Genomic DNA, 24552 nt, shown 5'->3' with positions numbered 1-24552 from the left:
TATCTTGCAATAGCAGTGTTATTGCTACAGCCTGAAGTAAATGAAGTGTACACGGTACAGACTCATGTACTGTAAAGTGTGTTCTCACCTTAAGCAAACATGTCAAAAATTACTATGGAGACCGTGAGTATGTGAAGACGTAATTAGGAAAGGGTGACTGTACACAGAATATCTGCATAAAGGCTTTATGAGTAAATGAACAGAAGTGTGAAAATGATGTGTGACTTTATTCAATATACACTATATATGGCCAAAAGTATGTGGACACCTAAGCATCACACCTGCTTTTTGAACATTCCATTCCAGATTTAGTTCCTCCTTTGCTGTTATAATAACCTCCACTTATGGAGGATGGCTGTAGGCATTTGTGCTCAGTCAGCCATATGAGCATTAGTGAGGTCAGGCACTGATGTCGTTTGAGAAGGTCTGAGGTGCAGTCAGCGTTCCAGTTCACCCCAAAAGTGTTCAGTGGGGTTGAGGTCAGGGCTCTGTGCAGGACACTCGAGTTCTTCCACTCCAACCTTGGCATATCATGTCTTCACGGACCTCGCTTTGTGCACAGGGGCATTGTCATGCTGGAACAGGTTTTGGCTACTTTGAACCACATGTGGGTGTGATGGTCAGGTGTCCACAAACCTTTGGCCATATACTGTATGTATTAATGTATCAGAGATAGATCATTATAAATTGTGGTGGGTGTGTGTGTGTGTGTGTGTCTGTGTGTGTTGATATGCAGGGAGCTGCACTGATCCGCATGTTGGCAAATGTCATGGGACAAGCTGTATTCCAGAAGGGCATCAATGTAAGTGAACAGAAAGCATCTTTCATTTCAAATCTCTCTCATTTACTAATTGTCTGTCTTTTTTATGGCCTTATAATACACTTCAAGACCCAATTTGCACCAGGTGTTGGTGCAGAACAATGGGAACTAAACGTTGCGTGAGCTTCACACTGTGGGGAGCGCCCTTGTGTGTGACTGGTATATGAAGTCTGTGTAAAATCATGCCTATTTATAGGCCTGCTGTGGTCAGGTGACGTGGCATTTTGCACGTCGCATGACAATAAAACGGCACCTGTAAACCATGTCATCAGCTTTTATAGTCTGAAGCAAAGATGCAATTCAAAGGCAAACCACAGTATGACAAAGCCACGCAATGTCCCGTTCCCTTCTCAGGGAACAGGGTTAAATGTGTAACGCAGACGTTCCCTATCAAAGGGAACTCAATGTTGCGTGAGCTTCACGCTGTAGGAATGAGTATACCCACTCATTCATACTGGGGGTATGGCCTGTTCAAAAAGGTCCAAACCTGAGGGTCACTGCAAGACCCCTGAGCCCGGGGTGGAATCCACCCCGGCTCCAGCTTGGAATCCAAGCTGTAATACTGAATGAACGTGTGCGGCATAGACCACCCCGCTGCAGCACACACATCCTCTTTGGATAAAGCTTTTGAGGAGGTGACCCCCTGTAGTGGAATGAGCCCAGAGGCATAGGGGTGCTTCCCAAAGCATGAAGCTTACTCAATGTCTCGTTCCCTTCTCAGGGAACAGAGTTACATGCATAACCCAGACATTTTTTTTTCTTATGCTGAGATTAACAGCTTTTTATTTTCTACAACATTAATAAAACAGGCTCATTAATGTATCAGAAATTATGTTTTTTTAACTTAAGATTTATTGAATCAAAATTAATCAATCTGTATTTTCTTATTCAGTTTCTGAGAGTAATTTTCAGAGACTCTTAAAGAATTTTTTTTCTAGTATGAACACATCTCATTTGCATGTGTTTTACTGCTATTGCTCAAAGCTGTTTATGTATGAGACATTCTGATTTTATTGCTGACTTAATCGTGTTTCCAACAGATAATAAGATAATAATAACAGATAACCCTCAGTCACAACAAGAAGAAAACAACAACACACTAATGAATACTAATTAAACACCTTCAACTTTTAGTTCTCTATTCTGTTATTCATTTTGGGACATTTTTTTTTTTTCAAAAACTACAATGATTTGTTTGGTTATAGTGAAGAGAGAATAGGATTTACATTTATAATTCAAACTATTTTTGTAACCACTATTTTATCATGCTCACTATTTAATCTAGCTCAGATGTCACACTTTAAATTCATAAGAATTCAAGTAATTTGAATGGTTACATTTGGCACACAGTCAGTGCGTTTACATGGACAACAGTAATCCACTCTTAACCCGATTAAGACGATATTTTGATTAAGAAACTTCCATGTAAACAGCAATTTTTAATTACCTTAATCTGATTAAGGTCATACTCGAAGTAAGCACTAATCAAATTAAGCCATGTGGAGTACTCCTGTTTTAGTCGCATTATCGGCGTGTATTAGACATGTAAACACCTTAATCACATTATTAACGTCGTATGAGAGTTTTCACCGCATTTTATGACAGGACATGATCACACACACGGCAGTGCTCAACATTTTACGGCGAACAAGATAGTATGGCCGCGTCCCAAACTGCGTACTTGCCTACTATAGGCCTGTAGTGGGGAAAAATACATGTATCTGGGCTACTATATAGACGGTAAGTACGCGGTTTGGGACACAGCCCACAGCTTCAAGCAGTTGTCTATTTGCACGTACAGCATGACAAATAATTAACTGCACTTAAAGTGTTCGTAAAAAAAAATTATATAAACCCCCAAAACTGTATACGGTACCATAACGAAGACGAACTGTGTGTTGATACGTGAAATTCTGGAGGGACGTCGGACGGCGTGGCGTGGTGACGTAATGACGTGTGCCGTTAATCTAATTATGTTCTATAACATGTAAAACGGGAACATGACAGTAGTATTCTAAAAGCAACTCATGTAAACACCTTATCACATTATTATCTTACTCAGAGTAAGGACAATAATTAGATTACTGCTGTCCATGTAAACGTAGTCATTGTTTTACAGGGCAAATCTTCTGACCTATATTTTTTTATCATCCCACTCTTCCACAAACTCATAATTGCATAAAATTTTAATGGTCACATGGTTTTGGCTATGAAGTGTGCTATCTAGCTCATGTCTGCTTTTCCCTTGTTATGTTCTGTTTAATTGAAAGGTGATGGCCTCTATACATTGAAGCAATATTGACACCACTTGCCATACTCTCCTATTTTAAATAAAGTAGCATTTAACAACCAGTTGCACATAATGTAACTGCCTTTATCATTCAATACAAAGTTGATTATGTACAGTGGTAATTCATGATTATAATAACCTGAAAGTCCTATAAAGACTTATATGTATTTACATATGACAAGACAGAACAGAAATACAGCCTTCCCCTTCTCCTACATGACCCCTGTGAGTCACACACATTGTTAATTACAAAGCCTGGACTGCACAATAAATAAAAATTACAGGTCAATTTCAGGAAAGATTTGGGTTATGTCCACATTAATCAGATAGATCTGAAAACTGCAATTTCTCTTTAAAACACTCTCAGTCGACACTGGTGTTTCCAAACGTTTTTCAAAAATTCCTGAAAATTCTCAGATTTTTTACTGAGTCTAACGGACATTCCTCACACCACAAGACAAAAAGTTGCCACTTGAATGCATTAAATTTTCTCATGAATGGTACTCTAGCATTCAACATGGGCTGTACAACCTCAGTTGAGAGACCAGAATCTATGAGCTGGTGCCCCTCAGTGGCAGACCCATAGTTTCGGCTGAGGGTGATAAATCAACCATCTGGCTTGAGACAGTAGATCCCTGTGAACAGGAATCTCCCAGGGAGTAGCGTCTAGCAGGGATATCTCCAAGAACCCTATTCGAGCTGGCCAATAAGGTGCTACTAGCAGCAGACATAGACGGTCTTGGGAAACCTCTCACTAGAACTTGTGGGAGCAGAGCGATTGGGGGAAAGGCATACAGACATGACCTCAGCCACGTGTGTACCATGGCATCCAGCCCTAATGGTGCAGGAGGAGTGAAATGGTCTCGTGCAGTAGGCTCAACGGTATGACATTGGCTGCTGCTGCTATAAGCCCGAACAGTCTCTTGTAGAGACTATAGGGGATGCCCAGATCCAGCTTTATCTTGCTCAATGTTGATGGGATTGAAACTACATGTGTTGGGGATAGATATGCCCTGACTGTAGTAGAATCCCATAGAATCCCATCCCATCTAGCGGTTGCTAGAAAAGCATTCTTTTATTGGGGTTCAACCTGAGCCCCAAGCTCCTCATGTGCACGAGAACAGCATCTCGATGTTTACTATCCAAGTTTCTGGATGCCTTGGAGTCGCAAGAGACTCCAACCCTTCAAACGTGAACCTCAGGAACTTCCTGTGACTTGGCAATATTATATATGGAAATAGGCATCTTTTAGATCTATCATCACAAACCACTCCTTGACCTGAATCTGTGGAACGATAAGTTTAAGCATCGACATTTTGAACTTGTATGTCCAAAGAGTACGGTTCACATAACGCAGATCTAAAATTAGCCGCACACTCCCATCTTTTTTTGCAAACCAGGAAATAACATCTGTAAATACCTCCCTCCCTCAGAGAAAGCGGTACATGTTCTACGGCCTCTTTGTCCAAGACGGATCTTACTTCCTGCGCTAACATTGGCTCTGTTCTGTGCTTACTACTGTGGTGAGCATACCTCTGAACCAGAGGGGTCGAGCTCTGAACTGGACCCAGCAGCCCTTTTTAATAGTGGACAGAACCCATGGAGACATTTTTGGCAGTAGTTTCCATGCTGCCAGATGGTCTTTTAGTGACATTAACTTTTCCACATTCTACTGTAGGGAAACTATCAGATTTTCATTGGCTGGGTTGGGGGGCTACAGTAATACTGGGGGCTCCAAAACTCGGAAGCGGAGAGTCAGATCCGGACAACAGAGCAAGAGATTGTCTCAGGCTCCACCTCCAGATCCATACAGGATCCCCAGGAAACCCAACTCCCTTCAGCTGAGAACAAGCAGAGAGCAGAGCTGCCTAATTATGAAGCGTTCACAATGCATTCACTCAGCCCCCTCAAGGGCTGCCGCCGCATGCTCTACTGCCAGATACAGAAAGTGTGTCTGTCCCCCTCCGTAATAAAACCAGAGCAAGGAGTAACACACTTCCTGAACTCTCTCTGACTCATACTCACAAAGAGTGGAGGGACCGAAAAGTAAAGAATTCATTTTTTTTTTTTTTAATAGAGAGGAAGTGAAGAGTTTTTACGAGTGTTCACACAAACAACCAACGTGCGGTCTTTGCTGAAGATAATAAGGCTGATGACACGGTTTACAAGCGCCTTTTTATAATCATGCGCCACACGAAATGCCATGTCACCTGACCATGGTAGGCCGATAAATAGGTGTGATTTCACACAGACTTCAGATACTAGTTACACATGAGGTTGCTTCCCACAGCATGAAGCTCAAGTAACGTTGAGTTCCCTTTTAAATGGAACAGGTTTGTCACTCTCTGCAACTCAAAGGCAATGTGTGCAACAGTTTTGCAGCACATTATTTTTCAATACAAATAAGGTTGCCTTTGTAGTTTTTCTCTGTTATAATGGAAACAATATTTGAAAATCTCTACTGGTTGACATATTTCTTTCTTGCTGCTGTGCTCTCATTAACTAGTGTCTGACAAATAAACATGTTTGCATTGGCTGGACAAACACAGTGATACATTTGGACAGCTTGGCAAATCAAATAAGCTGCCTCCTGTTTTTTATGATGATGTCCTGGCACAGGACTGTAAAATCAACTGCAACTTTATGAAATGCTTGGAGTAATCAATTTAATTCATTTAAAATCTGACAAGATTGCTTTCACTTCTTAATTTCCTAAAAATATTACATGAGAGCATTTACACTTTCATCACATATATTCACTTGGCAAATAGGCAGAATACAATATAACTGCTGTGCTTTTAAAGGCACAGGGAGCCATAATTTGGGGTTGTATTCAACATAGGGTAAATGTTGCTCTTGTGGACACACAAGGATTTTTTTCTCCTTTCAGTATAAGGTGGGTATGATTATTTGGTAAAGAAGAATGTGATTTCCTGGTTGCTGCCTCAAATTGCGTACGTCTGCTTGTTTGCCATTCATGTGTAGATATGTAATGGTTAGGTGAATAGGAGGGACTGGAGAATGCAGGCCGTGGAAGTGAGAGATTTGTTCAAGTGTTTGTATTTATTTTTGTGGGTTTTTTGTAGCACAGGAATTTCATCTATGCAATGCATAGCTGAGAGAGAGAGAGAGAGAGAGAGAAGATTGTTGGCTAGCTTTCTAAACCTCTCTCTTTCACTGTTAGCGATTCAGAACAAGCAGATGCCAAATCACATAATGCTTTCGACTGTAGAGGGAGCAGATTGTTTTGGAAGGAACCATATGCTCTTTGAATTACATTAAAACCTTTAACCCATTAAAGTCTCAGCATATTATTCATTATCTTAAAGTATAGTTTTCAGTAACTGCTATGAATTATTTATCTATAGAGAAAAAAATTTCTGAATGGCTGATACATATAAATTATTGTAAAAAAAATCTTAGAGTGGCTATTTTGGGGTTTAAAAATGGGAGGTTATTGGCATGGGAAGTTTACTGGTGGGTATGGTACATGCAAGTAAGTACGTGTCAAGTATTTACTTGAATCTCAAATAAATGCATGAAAAAAAATATCCTCTTGTAGCAGAGTTGATTAGCATATGAAAAAAAATCATAGTTCACTGAATCTAAGCAGCATTTTCTAATCATGACCTGCATGTACAGTATGTAAATTATTCAGCTCTGTTAAGCAGATCAGAGAGACGAGCTACAAATTAGCAAATATTTTTTTTTTATTTACCCTTTCGGATCTGATTCAAGTGATTGTAGAAAATAAATAAATAATAAGTTTGATAATGAAAACAAAATGTTTAAAGATGATGGGGGGGCTGAGTAGTCAGGCTGTTGACCTATCACCCTCTTATTACATCTTTTTGCCCTGTGCTCCACTTTTTACTGATTGGATGTTGCTCACAAAGAAACAGAAAGATGCACTTTAACAGGACACCAAGAGACCTAAATTAGGAATGAGTGGCTCTAAAAGCTCTGAGGATGCGGCTTCAGTATCCATAGCAGCCACCATCTCATCCTGAACTCATCACTTTAGATATTCTTTTTTTTTCAGAATCAGAATAAGAATCAGCTTTATTGCCAAGTATGCTTACACATACAAGGAATTTGTCTTGATGACAGGAGCTTCCTTTGCACAACAGTACAAAACAGCAATAAGACAAAAAAGAAAAGAATATATATATATATATATATATATAAATATAAAAGATTAAACTGTGTATTGCACATAATTATTGCTCAATAGAGCAGTTTAACTGTTCATGAGATGGATAGCCTGGGTGAAGAAACTGTTCCTGAACCTGACAGTTTTGGTGCTCAGTGCTCTGAATCGTCGGCCAGAAGGCAACAGTTATTACAGTTTTTATAAAAAATGAAGAGAACATGTTGGAAATGTAACAAAAGAGAAGAATGGAAAAAACTTAGTTCATAAGGTTCTGTCAGGTGCAGAATGCATTTAACAATAAGATCTTAGTTTTAGTTTCAAATACAATGAAAAGCAGTATCCCAGATAGCACACACACATATCTGGTAAATATACTGGTAAATGTGTTTTGTTTACGCTAGAAAGATAATGTATTAATTTTATTATTATGTTTTTATTTGTTGCTTATTGAGAAATGTCTGTGTGTGTATGGAAACATAGTGTGAGGTTAAAAAAAAAAAAAGGAGAATTAAATCTACTAGTAGAGGCTACAAATTCTCACTCCTGACAAATTCTGTCCAACCCCATTCTTTGTTTTTTGTATATTTAAACATCCTGCATGCACATAAAACAAAAAAGGAGCCAAAGGGGCAAATTTCCCTTTTCGCTTTCTCTATGTGATGCTTGCTGTGTGCTGAACAGGTGAACTGTGTTATTGTTAAAAGAAGGCCTCCTGGAGGTTTTGAATCTACATAGTGATTAAGGAAATAATAAGGTTGAGATCTGTCTTGCATCTGTAATGGAGACTTTCAATCATGTTTGGCTGATCTGGGTTCTGCACAGATGGCTAATGAAAGCTCATTATTTTACAGAAAGGAATGCTTTAAGTTGAAGATCAAATGTTTGTTTTTTCCCCCCCTTAGAAGGGGAAACCCTTCTCTTTTTCCTTTCTGGAAGTAATGAGTTGTTTGTTTTTCATTCAAACATTGTGAAAAAATTCATCTACCTAGAATTATTTAGTCCATCTGCAGCATCTCCCATCCTTTACCACACACAGATGCACTGGTACTTGCATTGTCTGTCTTGAAGTGTCAGTCACAATCACATTCAGACTAGTCTGGCCACAGACTAGATTTACAAGCACTGCACTGAATTTAAATTGGGTGTAATTGACTTGGTATTTTCCATTCAAGTCTCATATGTTTGTTTATCTGGCTGCTGCTGAATCATCAGATAGAACAATCTCACCAGCCTTCCTTTGTTCCTGTTTTTCAGGACTATTTAATGACGCACATGTACGGAAATGCAGCAAGGGATGACTTGTGGAACAAGTTTTCAGAGGTAAGATTCCAATCATATAGTCACAATACCTGTCTGATATAGTCTCAGGAACTGTAAGGCCATAATACAGGGAAAATAGGATGAGTGGGGCTGAAAATGAGCGAGAGAAGAGAGAGAAATAAGAAGAAAAGATTTTTTTTTAAATTCAGTCTCCTGCTGAGTTACGAAGTATTCCTGCAGATAAGCAGAATTGAGGTCAGCATCCAGTGTGTATATGTGCTGTCTTCACACACAATATTTACCCCAGTAATTTTTTTAAATCCCTTTCAAATCAGAAAATGTAATGTTATATCATGGCAGACAGACAATTTCTGTCTAAGAAAAGATCAAGGATCGTTAATCAACAAATAAAGTCAGCGTGGCATCTATCATTGACGAGGGCTTTAACGAGGATCGTTCAAGGTATAGGTATTATCTCACCCTATCTTCTTAGTTTAACCCTTAAATGCATACCTCGTGTCATTAGTGACCCGGGACGTCATTCAGTACCCTTCCCCTTGTTAATTTTTTACATTAGACCTCCACCTTCTTAGTATTCCTCAATCTATTTATTATCAACAATATAACAAGAAAAATATATAAAATTGTCGAATAATATCTGTTTATAATTAATTTATTGTAGAAAGTCTATACTCGATTTCATAGTTTATTTTATTAAATATTAAAAATGTAAAAGGTGTGTGTCATACCTAACACCTAGTCGAACACTTTACAGTTGGTTGTGGGACTGTAAGTCATTCACTTCAAATGCTATTGAAGTTAGAAACGTGGAAACCAATACCATATGTAACTTTAGAGATGGTCCTTTAATTTGCTCATATCTGCGAATATCGAACGTCCAATGTCAAGCCAACTTTATGCCAGTAAACATTATGAAATATGCTGTATTTTATTATTTTGTAATTATTAATAAAATATTAGGAGCGTTTTATAGTATTGGGGCAGTTTTGAGATCCATTCGCATTAGATATAAACTCCAGGTCACTAACGACCCGAATATGTAATAATGATTGGCGAAACATGCATGCATTTAAGGGTTAATAACTGTTAAAACATACTGTATGTAATGGGAATTGTGGGACGTTAGTCTAAGTTCCTGATGACTTAATCTTTATGGTAATAATAGCTATGCAATATGCAAGGTTTTCCCTCTCCCTGGCTACACACACTAACATGCTTTGAAAACTCCATAAGTTTGCTTTCTTTTTGTATGCTAGCTGTACTTCACTTCCTTTATTTGTATTAACTGCACTTCATAGACCATGCTGGCCAGGGTAGCCTGCGATGTTTTGGGAGTGAGCTCAAGATGTTGCATATTGAATGAGTGCATAGGCACATGAGCTTCAAGCATCTTTCCAACACAAAAGGGATTATTTGAAAGGGGAATAACGTGCAGAAAGCTGCACAACCAAAATTACATGAATGACTCACATTTGAGGGTAAAGCGCACCTAGATAGACCATATGCATTCTAGACAGTATTTGATTGGTTGCAATTTAGTTTTCATGGGCACTTTTCCACTTATTTGATAATATTTTTATTTATTTACCTACAGTAATGTTTTCTTGTCACACATATTTAGTTAAAGTTAAAATGTTTTGTCCCTGATTCATGTAACATCATTGATTTTTTTTTTTTTTTTCCAGAACATCATCTAAATACAGACCATCATTTAAATGATATGTGCTGCATGAATCCAATTTGCTACAATAATCTTCCAGTGTTAAATGCCATGAAGCCTTTTTCAAGCACAAGAAGTGTGATTACACTTCCTTTAATTATTTCTGCTTTGCATTGAGGCACTGAAACATCACTTTGAAAATTAATCTTTAAATAGACTTGCTTTACTCGACATCTGTCTGCCTGAGAGACTCTATAGCTGCCTTGTGCCACATTACACAAAACATGACTCATTGACAGATGTGAAAGCCTGCTTTGAGACGACTTTTCCCCACATAGTTCATGTACTAATACCCTAAGACTGAAGTATAGATGATCCACATTAATCTCGAATGGATCTGCTGTTAATTTTTTTCCTTCTTCAGTGAAAAACATCATTTTTACTGTCCTACCTTCAGTTTACCAGAACAATCACAATGTTCCAGCATTGCTGTTTTCATTCAGACAAATGGCCCACTAGTGATTCTTTCCCATTTTATACATAAAATTTTACATCCAATTGCACAATTCATAGAAAGGTGCTGGACAGAAAGAAAAAAAAAATCAGTGTTATTGATGGGCTTTTGAAAGCATTTCACTTTCTCTAAGTACATGTTTAAAAGATCTAACAGATATGTTATTTGTTAAATTTACAATTTAAATATGTTCTTGTCTGGAAGAGCAATGATCCCTCATTTTCTCACAGAATCAGATGAGACAAATGACAGTTTAGCTCATCCACAGTAATCCAATATACAACTAAGCTAAATCAGCTCTGGAAGGTTGGAAAGTAGTCTTTAAGATAAAATTATGAAATAAGATAGAATATAATGTAAGACTCTTTTATGTTCAATGTTCCCATGCTTTTATGATGTAGGTGCCACCCTGAATCTTCACTAATATCATGCTTTTAGAGGTGGCAGCTGTTTGATCACTAACAGCATGTGCAGTCTCTCCTCCATGACATAGAGTGATATAGCATTCATGCCCATGTATTAATAATGCTAGCCATAATAAGAATATCATCCAAAACAATTTAATTACAGTAAACCATTCTTGGGACCCAAAGTGATTAGGTGCCTATGTGGAAGTATGTGTTGGGCAGCTTGGTCAGCCAATTAGAGGAAAATTTACTAGACTTGGTCTCCAGAATGGAAGTAACAAGCATTCTTTAAATTACTAGAGTCAGAATGGATGTGTTACTTATTTAAGTTTATCAGAAAGTAGCTATGCAGACCAGTAGTTTGAGCTTCTAAAATGCATAGTAAAATACTTGGATCATTTTATATATTTGCTGTTCAGCCGGTGGAGTAATGAATTGTGCAGGTTATAATTACAATCTCTGATAGCAAGCACATAAAAGTCTAGACAAGTGAGGCAAATGCATTTACTGGAGAGAGAAATGTTTGTTTTTGGTATCTTGCACCCACAATCTCAGTCAAATCACGTAGGTAAAGACAGAATGAGAATGCCAGAAACTCTAGATTTTTTTTTAGATTTCTGTCGCAATTGTTATAATGTATGGTTATAGTAATAATAATGATTATTTCCTTTTTCTTTTTCATTTGAATTATATTTTATTATTTGAATTACTGTGAGAGAAGACCTGTTTCACTTAGCTAGAATGTCTCAGTGCATTTCCAAAGCCAGTTCAAATTTAGCAAAACAGCCACACTCCTAAGTTTAACTCCAAGCAAATATCTCTCTGGCAGGGACAACAGAAGGTTTTAGTTCAAAATTGTAAATAGTAAATCAGTGGGATGCCTCCACACACCTTCTGTTACATAAAATCTGTAATTCTCTATGTACTTTTGATGTAACTATGTACCATTCCACTGAAGATAGTTCAGGGCAGAGCATCCATGTTTCAGTGAACTTCCAAGTCACATGATTCCCAGTCAACAAAAAAAAAAACAGTAGCCTTTCTAATTTGCAACCCTAAAGCTGTACATGATGCAGTCTATTAAACAATTTGTTGTGACATTAAACACACACAAGACATCATGCCAGGGTGCAAGCGCACGTTCAATACTGATAAATCTGTATACAAAATAACAAAACGACATGCACAAGATGTATACACTGCAAGAGTCACTTAATACTTTTCATTTTGAGACGTCTGATGACTATGAGCTGTGGTGTGGTGTTCTTTGTGCAGGCCATGCAGAGTGAAGGGAAAGACATCAACATAAAAGAAGTGATGGATGGGTGGACTCTTCAAATGGGCTATCCTGTGGTCACCATCAGCAAAAATGAGAGCCTGGACAACATGGTCACCATCAACCAGGAACACTTCATCTATGACATGGAAGCCAAGATCCACAACCCTGATTTTTTCAACAATAGGTACAGTGTCTAACATATGATTACAGATTTTATTTTTCATGCCATGTACATAGCAGTCAAGATTATTGCTCTCAAAGTCCATTTCAGGCAATAAAAGCCACTTGACTGTTTAGTCTGCTTCAACTCACCTAAATCAATTCAATCACTCTCATTATTTACCCAACAGAACAGGCGTGCCTGAGCAAGAAAAGCATTCATTTGTGCAGTGTGATAGCTTTGTCCAGTGTGTAATCTCTATGATTTGGAGCACTGAGCACTCCTCAGTAATAGCCCTTGCAGAGCATATGTATTGAATATACAACCAATTTCTATATAGTATATATGCGAAAGATAAGTTCTTTATTCTTATCAAAGAAACGGGAAACACACAAATGTTGCTTGAGAGCCATCAAAGGGCATAATGGAGGTCTATCTTGTAAGATCTATCTTATTGTACTTCTCTCTCCAAGGTCACACTGTGAGAACATCCCAGATTTTCTACTCTTTCCACAGGCATGAGCACAGATTTAATCATTTTCATTTCCCATTATTTCTGTAACCATCACAAATGCTAATTGATTGGGCTCACTGTTTATTATTTATTCGATTTCATTTCAGTTCAGTATTATTTCTATAGCGCTTGTTACAATTGACACTGTCACAAATCAGCTTCACACACACACACACACATATATATATATATATATATATATATATATATATATATATATATATATATATATATATATATATATATATATATATATTTCAATCTAAATTTTCAGTTGATAAATGTGTCCCTAATGAGCAGGGAAGAAACCTTGAGAGGACTCAAAAGGGAACCCATCCTCATCTGGGTAACAGTGGATTGTGTAATTATAAATAAATCCCTTTTATAACTGTGTGCTACATGATAAAACAAAAGTGCAGCTGTGTAATCAGGAGATTCACCGCTGTCTCAACATGAAGTCTATTCTGCTGAAATCATGCACTGTCCAGTAATGGAGACCCGGGTGCAAAAAGACACCGCACCAAAACTGCCCGCATTAGTTGCAGTCCATTTCCATCTCCACGGCTTCCAAGTGTCCCTAGGCTGTCCATATGGGGCCATCCTCAGCAACAGTGACTGGCCTCCAAGCGAGAACTCCGGAAGCAAGGCACCAGGATGGTCCAGAATGGTTCAGGCCAACTGCTATCCCAGGAGCAACACACGTAGAGTGTTGGTATCATCCAAAGTCTTTGCAGGCACTGGCATCATCTGGAATCTTCGTAGAGGCTGGTTCTGAGCTGGAGCTGGCACATTCACTGCTTACTTGGGGATGGGCATTCCGAGGATGGAACAGGAAACAAATGGAGAAGGATTAGCGTGGCTGTTGTTCATTGAATTTCAAGCAGAGACAACCATGCGCAATTGTAACCATTTTATCAGAAATTACTGCATAACAAGGTTATGAGATGCATTATGTGAATGCTAGGTTCACATAATGCATCTCATAAACTTGTTATGCAGTCATCTCTGAAGACTGCACCCTTTGGTAACCCCTGGGTGCTTCCTGAAATATTGCAGCATTTTCCAAGGAGGAATGGGACTGCCAAGAGCAGACATAAACTTTAGCTCTCATTAATGGTGTCATAAATAATTCATCATGCCCTCCGGAAGCCTCTGGTTCTTATTTGGATCCAAATGCTGGCAGCAACGCTTATCGGCCAGTGAATGTTAATGTCTATCTCTGCGTTGGAGTGTAGGTAGTTGGTGTATTGAGTACTGCACTTTCAGGCATAACGAAGAATCAAGAATTAACAGTATGAAAAGAGAGTGAAAAAATTATAAGGAAAACACTTTACAATGATAATGAAGTATTTAAAATTCCAATTTACAACTCCAGATTTAACATGCATATACACTATATGGCCAAAGGCATTTGGACACCTGACCATCATACATCCAGTTCATGTGTATGTTGAACATCCTGTCCCAAAATTGGTCTCCCTCTTATTAATATAATAACCTCCACTCTTCTGGGAAGGCTTTCCACTAGATTTTGGAACATGTCTGTGGGGATTGGTGCTCATTATTCACAAGAGCATTAGTGAGCTCAGGCACTGCTGTCGGGCGAGGAGGTCTGGGGTGCAGTCGGTGTTCCAATAAATCCCAAAGGTGTTCAGTGGGGTTGAGGTCAGGGCTCTGTGCTCAGGTTATTCCACACTGTACCTTGGCAAACCATTTTCTTTCTGGACCTTGCTTTGTGCACTGGGTCACTGTCATGATGGAATAGATTTGGGCTAGGTTCTCTTATTTCCCGTGAGGCAAATCTTAATGCTACAGCATACAGAGACAGTCTAGACAACTTTGTGGCAACACTTTGGGGAAGGTCCACGTATTTTGGCCATATAGTGTCAGTCGACTGTTTCTCCTGTGTTTGTTCACACTCGAGTAACTGCATGGCTGAGTTTGTTGCCCATGTTGCTGATTTTGCTCTGATGGCTTTTTGGTCAAGTGGTGCCTCATCAGAAGTCTGTTATCACATAGTACGTTTGTAATAAAAGCTGGACATCTGTTCTGACAATTTCTAATGATTTTCTGATGGCGTGATAATGGTGAGGAAATGTATACTTTAAAAACTGAAATGGAAAAACTGAAAGCAATCAGTGTTGATTATAATCAGAATTCTTGTCTTTGTTCTAAAACAGGAGTTTGCAACTTTAGAGTAGTGTGTGTGTGGGCAGCAGAGGTGAGGAAAGAAGAGCCAGCGTCAGAGTAATGTAAGGGCATTTGCTGGCTGTTATTAAAAAAAAACAAATGTTATTTGTGAAGGAATTTATCCTTCATAATGCTCTCACAGTATACATGCATGTTTGGAATTATTGAGATGCACTGATGTAGATATCTGTGTTGTTAGTTTGTCCAGAAACAGTGTGATTATCCATTTTCAGCATGATAGCAGTTTTTACCCTTTCCCCAACTAGAAGCCTAACAACCTCACAGCTGTATGGTTATGGCTTTGTTCCAGTTCAGTACTTAACCTTAGAACCAGTAATCACCTCTACTCTAAAATGCTTCTGCTCTTCATCCATTTATTAGTCATTGTGTGTGTTTGTGTATACTGTGAGTTCTGTTAAACTGCACTCAGTGTTTGTGAGGAGATGTTTCATAGCAGCACTCTCCATCTCTTTCTCTCTCTCCCATCACAGAAGGGTTTGTAACTTAAATCTTCTCTGACCTGTCAGCTCAGTAAGCGATCCTGCTGTTCTGTAACCATGCTGGATTTTGTCTCCATACCCCACAGACAAGTCAATGAGCCATCTCTTCTTTGTTACCTTTGGAGTAACAAAGAGCATGGGACAGTCAGGGACACGGAGGCTTAACCATACCTGTCAAAGCTATTCAAACCCACAGGGTTTTTTCCCCATTTTGCATTGCAGCTGCAGGCTTCACAGTCAGCTGCACAATAGGAACACAGTGGAGTGAAGGTCCAGAAATAAACTGATTTATAGCACCAGATTGTTCAGGAAACACGAGTTATTGTTTAACTTTTTTCTACTAAAAAGATTTTCTTTCATAATCAACAATTCCCTTTATAGTTTAAAATGTACTTTAGTGCTTTTTGTTTCTCTTCTTTACATGAGTCACTGCATTTTTCAGCTGCACTCACAGGTGACTCACTTTTTCATATCAATAAAATGATGTGATAATGAGGGCTGGGAATAGATAAGTTTGGAATAAATGAGGATGTAGTTACTGTGTTCCAATCTCTCTATGACGGTCTTTTATTGACATCATTGATGAAAATGTAGTGATTTGATTACTTTTTATTTTTTTGGAAAAGTGTTATGGCCACACATAAGAATTAGTGCAGATTAACATGTCATGAGGTTCATTATTGTTATTAAAGTTAAGCTAAACCTTCAGGCCACTTTTTTACTAGAAATGATAAAGATTTTACCTTTGGGTTTTCCTTCATCTACATCTGAGATTGGCCATTAATTATTCTTTCAAAAGCTATATCAGAAAATTTCATGCTAAATCAAGACTAAAGGAGCAGGATTAGGAAGCCTTTAACATTAAACATGCACTGTGAAATTACCAATGAAAAATGAACACATAATATGTGGATAACAGTATATCTACACTAGTTCCAAATTTCTCAGCAGAGGGAATGCATGTGATCAATTAACATTCAGCATGTGGTCTCTTATATTAAGCAGATGCTCATCCTCTATAGTTGCATGTGATGTTTTAATGTCTGAGTAATTTTGAGAACCTAATTCATTCAAGAGCATCACTGTGAGAGTAAATGGAAGTAATTAAAAAGGAAGAGACTGTCTCTACAACCCATTTAAAATTTATCACAGGATGGTCAGGTAGCATGCATTGCAGTTCCTGACACAAATCATTCTGGACTGGAGATTAATTAGAATCACATCACTTGGCTTGTTGTTAACTGGTACCTTTCTAATACAACCATCTCTCGTTTATATGATAATGCCACTGTCTTGCATTTGCAAAGGAGATCACGTCCTCAGCAGCAGTCATGGAGAAAATAGATAACTAAATCGAATTTAGAGGTCGGATCCACAAATTGATTTCCTTGTCACCCACCGTGCAGCATGACTGTAATGGGGGTGATGCAGTAACTCCCCTTAATTACGTTAGCTGCATGCTCCAGGTGAGTGAGGCAGAGATCTGAGCATATCTCATTATTGTTCAGCTAGCTGTTAGACCATACCAGGGCTGTTATTGAAGCAAAATTGCATTAAATTAGTTAAATGCCAGCTGGTCACACATACAATATATGGCCGAAGGTTTGTGGACATCTCACATAACACTCATATGTGTTTGCTGAACATCACATTCCAGATTTAGTCCTCCCTTTGCTGTTAGAATAATGTCCATACTTCAGTGAAAAAGCTTTCCACTAGATTGGAGCATGGCTGTGGGGATTTGTGCTCATTCAGCCACAAGATCATTAGTGAGGTCAGGCAGTGATGTTGGGTGAGGAGGTCTGGAGTGCAGCCAGTGTGCTATACAATTGTGTGCTATACAATTGTATGCTTCAAACAGTGTTGTGCCAGAGCTGGTGTGGGGTGGTCTGTTCTGCACCGCAGAGAGATGACATGATATCCCTGGCCTGGCTTGAATGCGGAGTGATGGCTACTGCACAGCCAGCGAGAAGAACGAAGCTCAAGGCGGAGCCTGAGGAGGAAGCGTTCTTCCCCATGAAGCTAGAGGGAGGAGCGATGCTCTCCCCGAGGTCCGAGGGGGGAGCAAAGTTCTCCTCGAGGCCAGAGGAAGGAGCGAGGTTCTCTGCAAGCCCAGAGAGAGAAGCAATGCTCTCTGTGAAACATGAGGGAGGAGCGATGTCCTCCGTGGAGCAGGAAGGGGGAGCAACATATGGCGTGAAGCAAACAAATATAAATATATTATTTTGATTGAACAGATAATGAATCTTAAAAAAATATTAATATAGGCATGAAAAATAGACAATTTGTTCTTTTTAAAAAAATAAAGATTGCCAGCTTCAGGGACTGGGATGCAGCCACACAAACAAACAAAAAAAAGTTGGCATAAAAACATCAGACGAGGTTTGTGTATATGAATCATGCAGGACAAAAAAAAAAAGTTGTGTAGGGTTTTTACTTTAATGTTGAACTTTAAAGAACAGCTCACAGAAGTTTGTAGCAAGTGTTGCCAGGTTTCAGCAAAATTCCCACCACTCAAAACATTGCTGACCACTCCTACTGTTGCCATTTCACTCTCATAAACATTGTTGCCTTTGTTCATCAGTAGTCAGTAGTCTTGTTAGGCACATTCATGACCTCATAAATGTCATTTTATTTTTTCTGTTACTGAAAATTTTAATTTTTGAGATGCACATTTTTTGTCAGACAAGGCAATATAATTCCCTTCAAACTAAGGATTACAGGGCCCTCCACTAATATTGGCACCCTTGGTAAATAAGAGCAAAGAAGGCTGTGAAAAATTGTCTTTATTGTTTAACCTTTTGATGTTTTGTTAAAAAAAAATCACAAAAATACTCTGCTCTCATCTGTGTTGTGCAATCAAACAATTGCACAACACAGTGCAGGTTTATCTAATATATATATATATATATATATATATATATATATATATATATATATATATAATATATATATATATATATATATATATATATATATATATATATATATATGAGAAAAATATATTTGAAGTATATTCCAATTGATATTTTATTTAGTATACCTGGGTGACTAGGGACAGGAAATTGTTAAACCATGACTTCCTGTTTCACAGGGGTATAAATATGAGGTAACACATAGGGCAAATTTCCTCAGTCATTCATAACAATGGATAAGACCAAGAAATATAGCTGTGATGTGTGGCAAAAGGTTGTTGAGCTTCACAAAATGGGAAGTGGCTATGAGAAAATAGCACAAGCATTGAAACTGCCCATTTCCAACATCAGGGCAATAATTAAGAAGTTCCTGTCAACTGGAAATGTTATGAATCAACCTGGAATTGGACGTGTGTCTATATCATCTCAATGCACTGTGAAGAGGATGGTTCGAGTGGCCAAAAAATCTCCAACGATCACAGCTTTAAAATTGTAGAAACTAGTTGCGTCTTGGGGTCAGAAATCTCCAAAACTACAATCCAAAGTCATGTGCATCACCACAAGTTGTTTGGAAATGTTTCAAGAAAAAAACCTCTACTTGCATCCAAAACAATCTCAAGCATCTTCAGTTTGCCAGACACTACTGGAACTCCAAATGGGATCGGGTTCTCTTGTAAGATGAAACCAAAATAGAGTTTTTATGGCAATACCAAGGTGCTTTTGGCGCACACACAAAGGTAGCCATATGGAAAAGTACCTCATCCCCACGGTTAAATATGGTGGTAGCTCTTTAATATTTTGGGACTGTTTTTCTGCCAGAGGACCTGACCATTTTGTTAGGATACACGGCATAATGGATATCAAATATCAACAGATATTAAATGAAAACCTGACTGTCTATGCCAGACAGCGTAAAATGGGCCAGGGTTGGATCTTCCAGCAGGACAATGATCTAAATCATACATAAAAATCAACACAAAATCACAAAATCAAGGTCCGGCTATCCCAGTCCCCTGACTTGAAAACCATAGAAGTTCAAGTTCATTTCACTATCCCAGTCCCCTGACTTGAAAACCATAGAAGTTCAAGTTCATTTCACTTATAAAGCACATTTAAAACCAGCTCAAGACTGACCAAAGTGCTGTACAGTAGACACAATAAAACAATGCTAGAATACAAGGAAATAAATAAATAAATAAATCAGTTAAAAGCCAAATTAAAAAGATAAGTTTTAAGAAGTGATTTAAAAATAGAAAACTTGTGGGGTGAAGTGAAGAGGAGAATCCAAGACAGTGGACCTTGGAATCTGAAGGATCTGGAGAGATTCTGTATGGAGGAATGGTCTCCGATCCCTTGCCATGTATTTTCCAACCTCATCAGGCATTATAGGAGAAGACTCAGAACTGTTATCTTGGCAAAACTAGGTAGCACAAAGTATTAAATAAAAGGTTGCCAATAATTGTTGCACACCTATATTTAACAATTTTTATTTATAAACTTGTGTTTTGTTTGCAATTGTTTGATATCCATAAGAGCAGGGTATTTTTGTGATATTTTTTTAAGCAAAAGATCAAAACGTTAAACAGTAAAGGCAAATTTTCACAGCCTTCTTTGCTCATATTTACCAAGGGTGCCAATATTAGTGGAGGGTACTGTAAGCCTGATGCTAATATGTTCTTTAAATCATAATTACTTGAATGGTGTAATTACATAATCCAAGGGTATTTATTCAGAGAGATAAGAAGCTGTGTATTGCCTGGCTCTACAGGATATTTACTGTGCTGTAATGGCATTAATTATTCTGTGGTGGGTCTTTATTTCAAGGTAATTAGCATTGGCAGGCAGCAGACCATGACCATCTGAGTGCTTGCCATTTTAACAGCGCATACGTGTGCATAACAACTGTCAGGCAGAGTTTTAAAGGATGTGATAGGCTTGATATGCATAGACACAGCAGAACTGCTTCATGACAAGGACGTGCACTGTAAATGCACCATGAATGTTGCTCACTGTCTTGGGTGGATGCATGGTGTATGGTTTACAACTTCTAAGTTAATGTAATCTTGTTACATTCAGATTTTGTAACAACCTTCAGGTTTATCAGCTTTAAGTTATACACTATGTGATGATTAGAGATCTACCTGAGGGCAGTCTGGCTTTTTCTTTTCAAATTCTTTCTTTGTCATTTGTTTGTTCGAGATAAATATATGATCAGGGGTGACACTGACACTTCTCTCCCTCTCTGTCTCTCTTAGTTTCCAGTGGCAAATCCCATTGACACTAGCAGTGGGAAACACTAGTCACATATCATCTGAGACTGTCATATGGGTCTCTAAAAACACAGGTAAGTTCTCCCCAGATACAGCACAATCAGAATTGTACGGGAGAATGACTTATCTGATACTGTAAAGGTCCACTGACAAGATCCGTATTTGTATTCTAAAATAATGTTCCTATTATTTTAGCTGAATCCTCACCATCTAGTATCAATGTGATCCCTTTGAAAGTACTGTCACCAGAGCAAGTGTCGTTCTTACGTGTTATACTTGCTGGTTTGTTTGTTTGTTTGTTTGTTTGTTTTTTCAATCATTTGTCAGCAGATCATTTCTTTTGGGTCCATTGCTAAAGTACCTTTTTCTAATATTGTATGTTCACTACATGGAAACTAATTCTGTGTCAGCTGTTAATGCATTTAGTCCCATTCCACTTCATTCCTGATATGGATAATTTATAGTCCATCCAAGAGATGTGTTGGTTCAGCAATAATTCACATCTAGAACCCTATCGTTTGGGGCCAGTTACACTACAAGATTTTGAATTCAATTTAGGCAATGACTTCCTTGCTGAGGTTCCCTGTTGACATGGTATACTTTTGAAATGTGTCAAATTTTAATTGGTTCCATTTTCAGCTAATTTTCCTTTGCCTAAGTTTCTTGTCTCTGGCACAACCATCAAATAGTGAAAATAGTCTATAAAATCCTCAGACAACCTATTTTTATAATTAGCTTCTTACTGGGGTGAATTTATCAACAACTGCAATATATATATATATATATATATATATATATATATATATATATATATATATATATATATATAAAATTTATTTATTTTTTCTATATTTTTTACTAATAATATCTTTTTTTCCAGGTGGAAGGTTTCTGAATTTCTTTTTTTCTACTTTTTTGCCAGTGCTATATTTGGTAGAGGTGTTCTTGGGTACCAATCAGAATTAGCCAGCTGCTTATGGGGATAGAATTGTTTCATAATTCCAAATAAGTAGATTATGATCCACAAATAAATGTAGTGAGATTTACAAAAAGTAAACAAATTCACAAATGCATTGAATGAGTTCTACAAATATATGTTAGTAGTTTCACAAAAATTAATTAAATCGACAAATAAATAAAATGAGATTTGCAAAAACATTTTTTTTTTAAATAAATGTTTTTATGTCACAAACACAACTCTGCCTTGCATTCATTTGTAGACCACATCCTGTGGATTTGTGGATTGCTTCGCACTTTTGTGGATTTTGAAACATTTCTAGCGTCAAGAGTGCACACAAATCTCACAAATAGTTGGGCTCCGCCCACGGTCTACTCAAGCCAGTTGGATAACCGCCACATTGCACTGACCAATCGTAGCATGTTCTCACTCCAACCAATCATGTTTTGTTTTATAATCAGGACAGGAACAAATTCATATTGCACCGAACTCACATATTATGAAGGCTCTCCATAAAAGTTCAACACTGGCATTCTTACATACTTTACTAGAACTACTACATTCACACAGACTTTATGTAAGTTTTAGTGGTAATTAAATTGTAGTTAGGGATATATATATATATATATATATATATATATATATATATATATATATATATATATATATATATATATATATATATATATGAGAAATCTACAGTTTGTAAATTGTTATTAAGTGAGAGCTCTTTAGTATCACAGATTTTTTAACATACAAACCTGTGTTGCCAGAACGTTTAAATCCAGCACAGAACCCAAAAGGGATTTGTTGGAGATTTATATGCATTAGACTGCATAAAGAGTTTTAAGACTTTTTTTTTTTTTTAAGACTCATGTTTATGAGAATCATGGAAGCATACAGTGTATTGTTGCCATTGGACAGTTTCATTTGTTTCAGCAAAGATTTCATTTGTGCTATGGATCATTTCATTTCATCTTTCATGAGGTTTCTAGATTTTCCTCCGAGCTTCACCTTCCTGTATTGAATGAACAATGATGAGCAGATTCATTAGAAACTACTACAGTCAGGGCACAATTTCCACAATAAAAAGCCTGAGTGAATATAGACATTCCCATTAGTACCCTCCATTAATCATCCAACCTCTAAGTGCATCGGTTTTGGAAAAGGAATAAAATGTGACTGTCCTAATGATGTCAGGCTGCGCTTTTAAGCATTATCACCTTGCATGTATATTTAGAGACGCACCGTGTGGGCCACATAGACGAGAAGACGTGGTTGCTGGGAAACATCAATCAAACAGGCTACTTCAGGGTGAACTATGACCTTCACAACTGGAAGCTCATTATCCAGCAGTTGATGATCAACCCCACAGTATGCAGCAACTCATTTCTCTCTCATTCTCTCATTTCTACTTTTACTCTCACTCTCAACAGAACTGCTATTCTCTTTGAATCTCTCACTAATTATTTTTATTTTTCATAAACTTGTGCCCATTTTTGGCTTCAGCTTTTGTGTCCTGTTTTGTTATCAATTCATTAGTTCCTGCTACACTACCATTCTTGTGCTCTGTATTACTGTACTCCACTATAATGAAACCTTTTCTCTATTTCCTCCCTGACTGTAGATCATCTCTGTAGGCAATCGTGCTGGCCTGATTGATGACGTCTTCAACCTGGCCAGGTGGGTTTGTGGAGAATTGTTTCTCAGACTTTAAGCAGCAGCCTCATTTAATGTATAGTTGGTTCAGGATAATGGAAGCTTCTTTGCCCATTCCCTGTCTGCTTGAACGAAAGCACAAGTTGGCACTTGTGTCAAAACAAAGCCCAAAGCAAAGCTGCACGGAAAGATAATGGGAGGAACGGAGGAGTGTTATACATTCCTCTGGTCATGCCACTTCTCTCTCCCTCGCTCTCTCACTCGTTTTCTCCTTAACTTATACAAACAACAGCTCTGTGAAAGCATCCAGTAGAGCTCAGTTGTTAGCCCCATTCTCCTAAGGCTCCTTGCTGAGTAGGAAGGCTGAGAGGATGAATGATGAAATAGAGAGAGCACTGAGCTTGGTATGAGGAGTCAAATCTGTTTCCCAGGATATCACATAATTGTGCCTTGTACAGATGATACAACTGCTGCAGCAGAGCACAAGTGTCAATCTCATTTTAGGTAACAGGCCACATTTAGTCCATATACAGGCCAATAGTACATACTCTTAGTCTAATGTCAAGAGGACCAGGCAAATAATTCAGCCACCAATTCTTCTTAAATGTGATCGTTTGTCAGGAATGTATGCTGATAGGTACATTTTGAATGCACAAACGGTTTAAACATACACTACATGGCCGAATGTTTGTGGATACCTGACCTTCACACCCATATGTGTGTGTTGAACATCCCATTCTAGATTTAATCCCCCTTTGAGAGCATTAGTGAGGTCAGACAATGTTGGGTAAATGGTAAATTGTGCACTTATATTGTGCACTTATTATATTTTATCCAAAGCGCTTTACACTGTGTCTCATTCACCCATTTTCACACACTCACACACCAATGGTAGCAGAGCTGCCATGCAAGGCGCTAGCTTGCCATCGGGAGCAACTTGGGGTTCAGTGTCTTGCCCAAGGACACTTTGGTATGTGGAGTC

At 38.0% G+C, this 24552-nt stretch overlaps 1 protein-coding gene across 1 annotated transcript in view; it reads left to right on the top strand.

Annotated features, from left to right (window-relative positions):
- The window catches only part of LOC128622969 (thyrotropin-releasing hormone-degrading ectoenzyme-like), a 186841-nt gene that overhangs the window by 132657 nt on the left and 29632 nt on the right, over window positions 1-24552 (top strand). The window contains exons 7-12 of the mRNA XM_053649753.1: window positions 737-802; window positions 8518-8583; window positions 12401-12588; window positions 20939-21027; window positions 23152-23285; window positions 23539-23594. Of these exons, the coding sequence (XP_053505728.1) occupies window positions 737-802; window positions 8518-8583; window positions 12401-12588; window positions 20939-21027; window positions 23152-23285; window positions 23539-23594 (599 nt within the window). The remainder of the gene's footprint in view (window positions 1-736; window positions 803-8517; window positions 8584-12400; window positions 12589-20938; window positions 21028-23151; window positions 23286-23538; window positions 23595-24552) is intronic.

This window comes from Ictalurus furcatus, chromosome 19 (genome assembly GCF_023375685.1).
Source record: "Ictalurus furcatus strain D&B chromosome 19, Billie_1.0, whole genome shotgun sequence".
Taxonomy (NCBI): domain Eukaryota; kingdom Metazoa; phylum Chordata; class Actinopteri; order Siluriformes; family Ictaluridae; genus Ictalurus; species Ictalurus furcatus.
The sequence above is the reverse complement of the archived record's forward strand: the minus strand, read 5'-3'. Positions and strand labels throughout refer to the sequence as shown.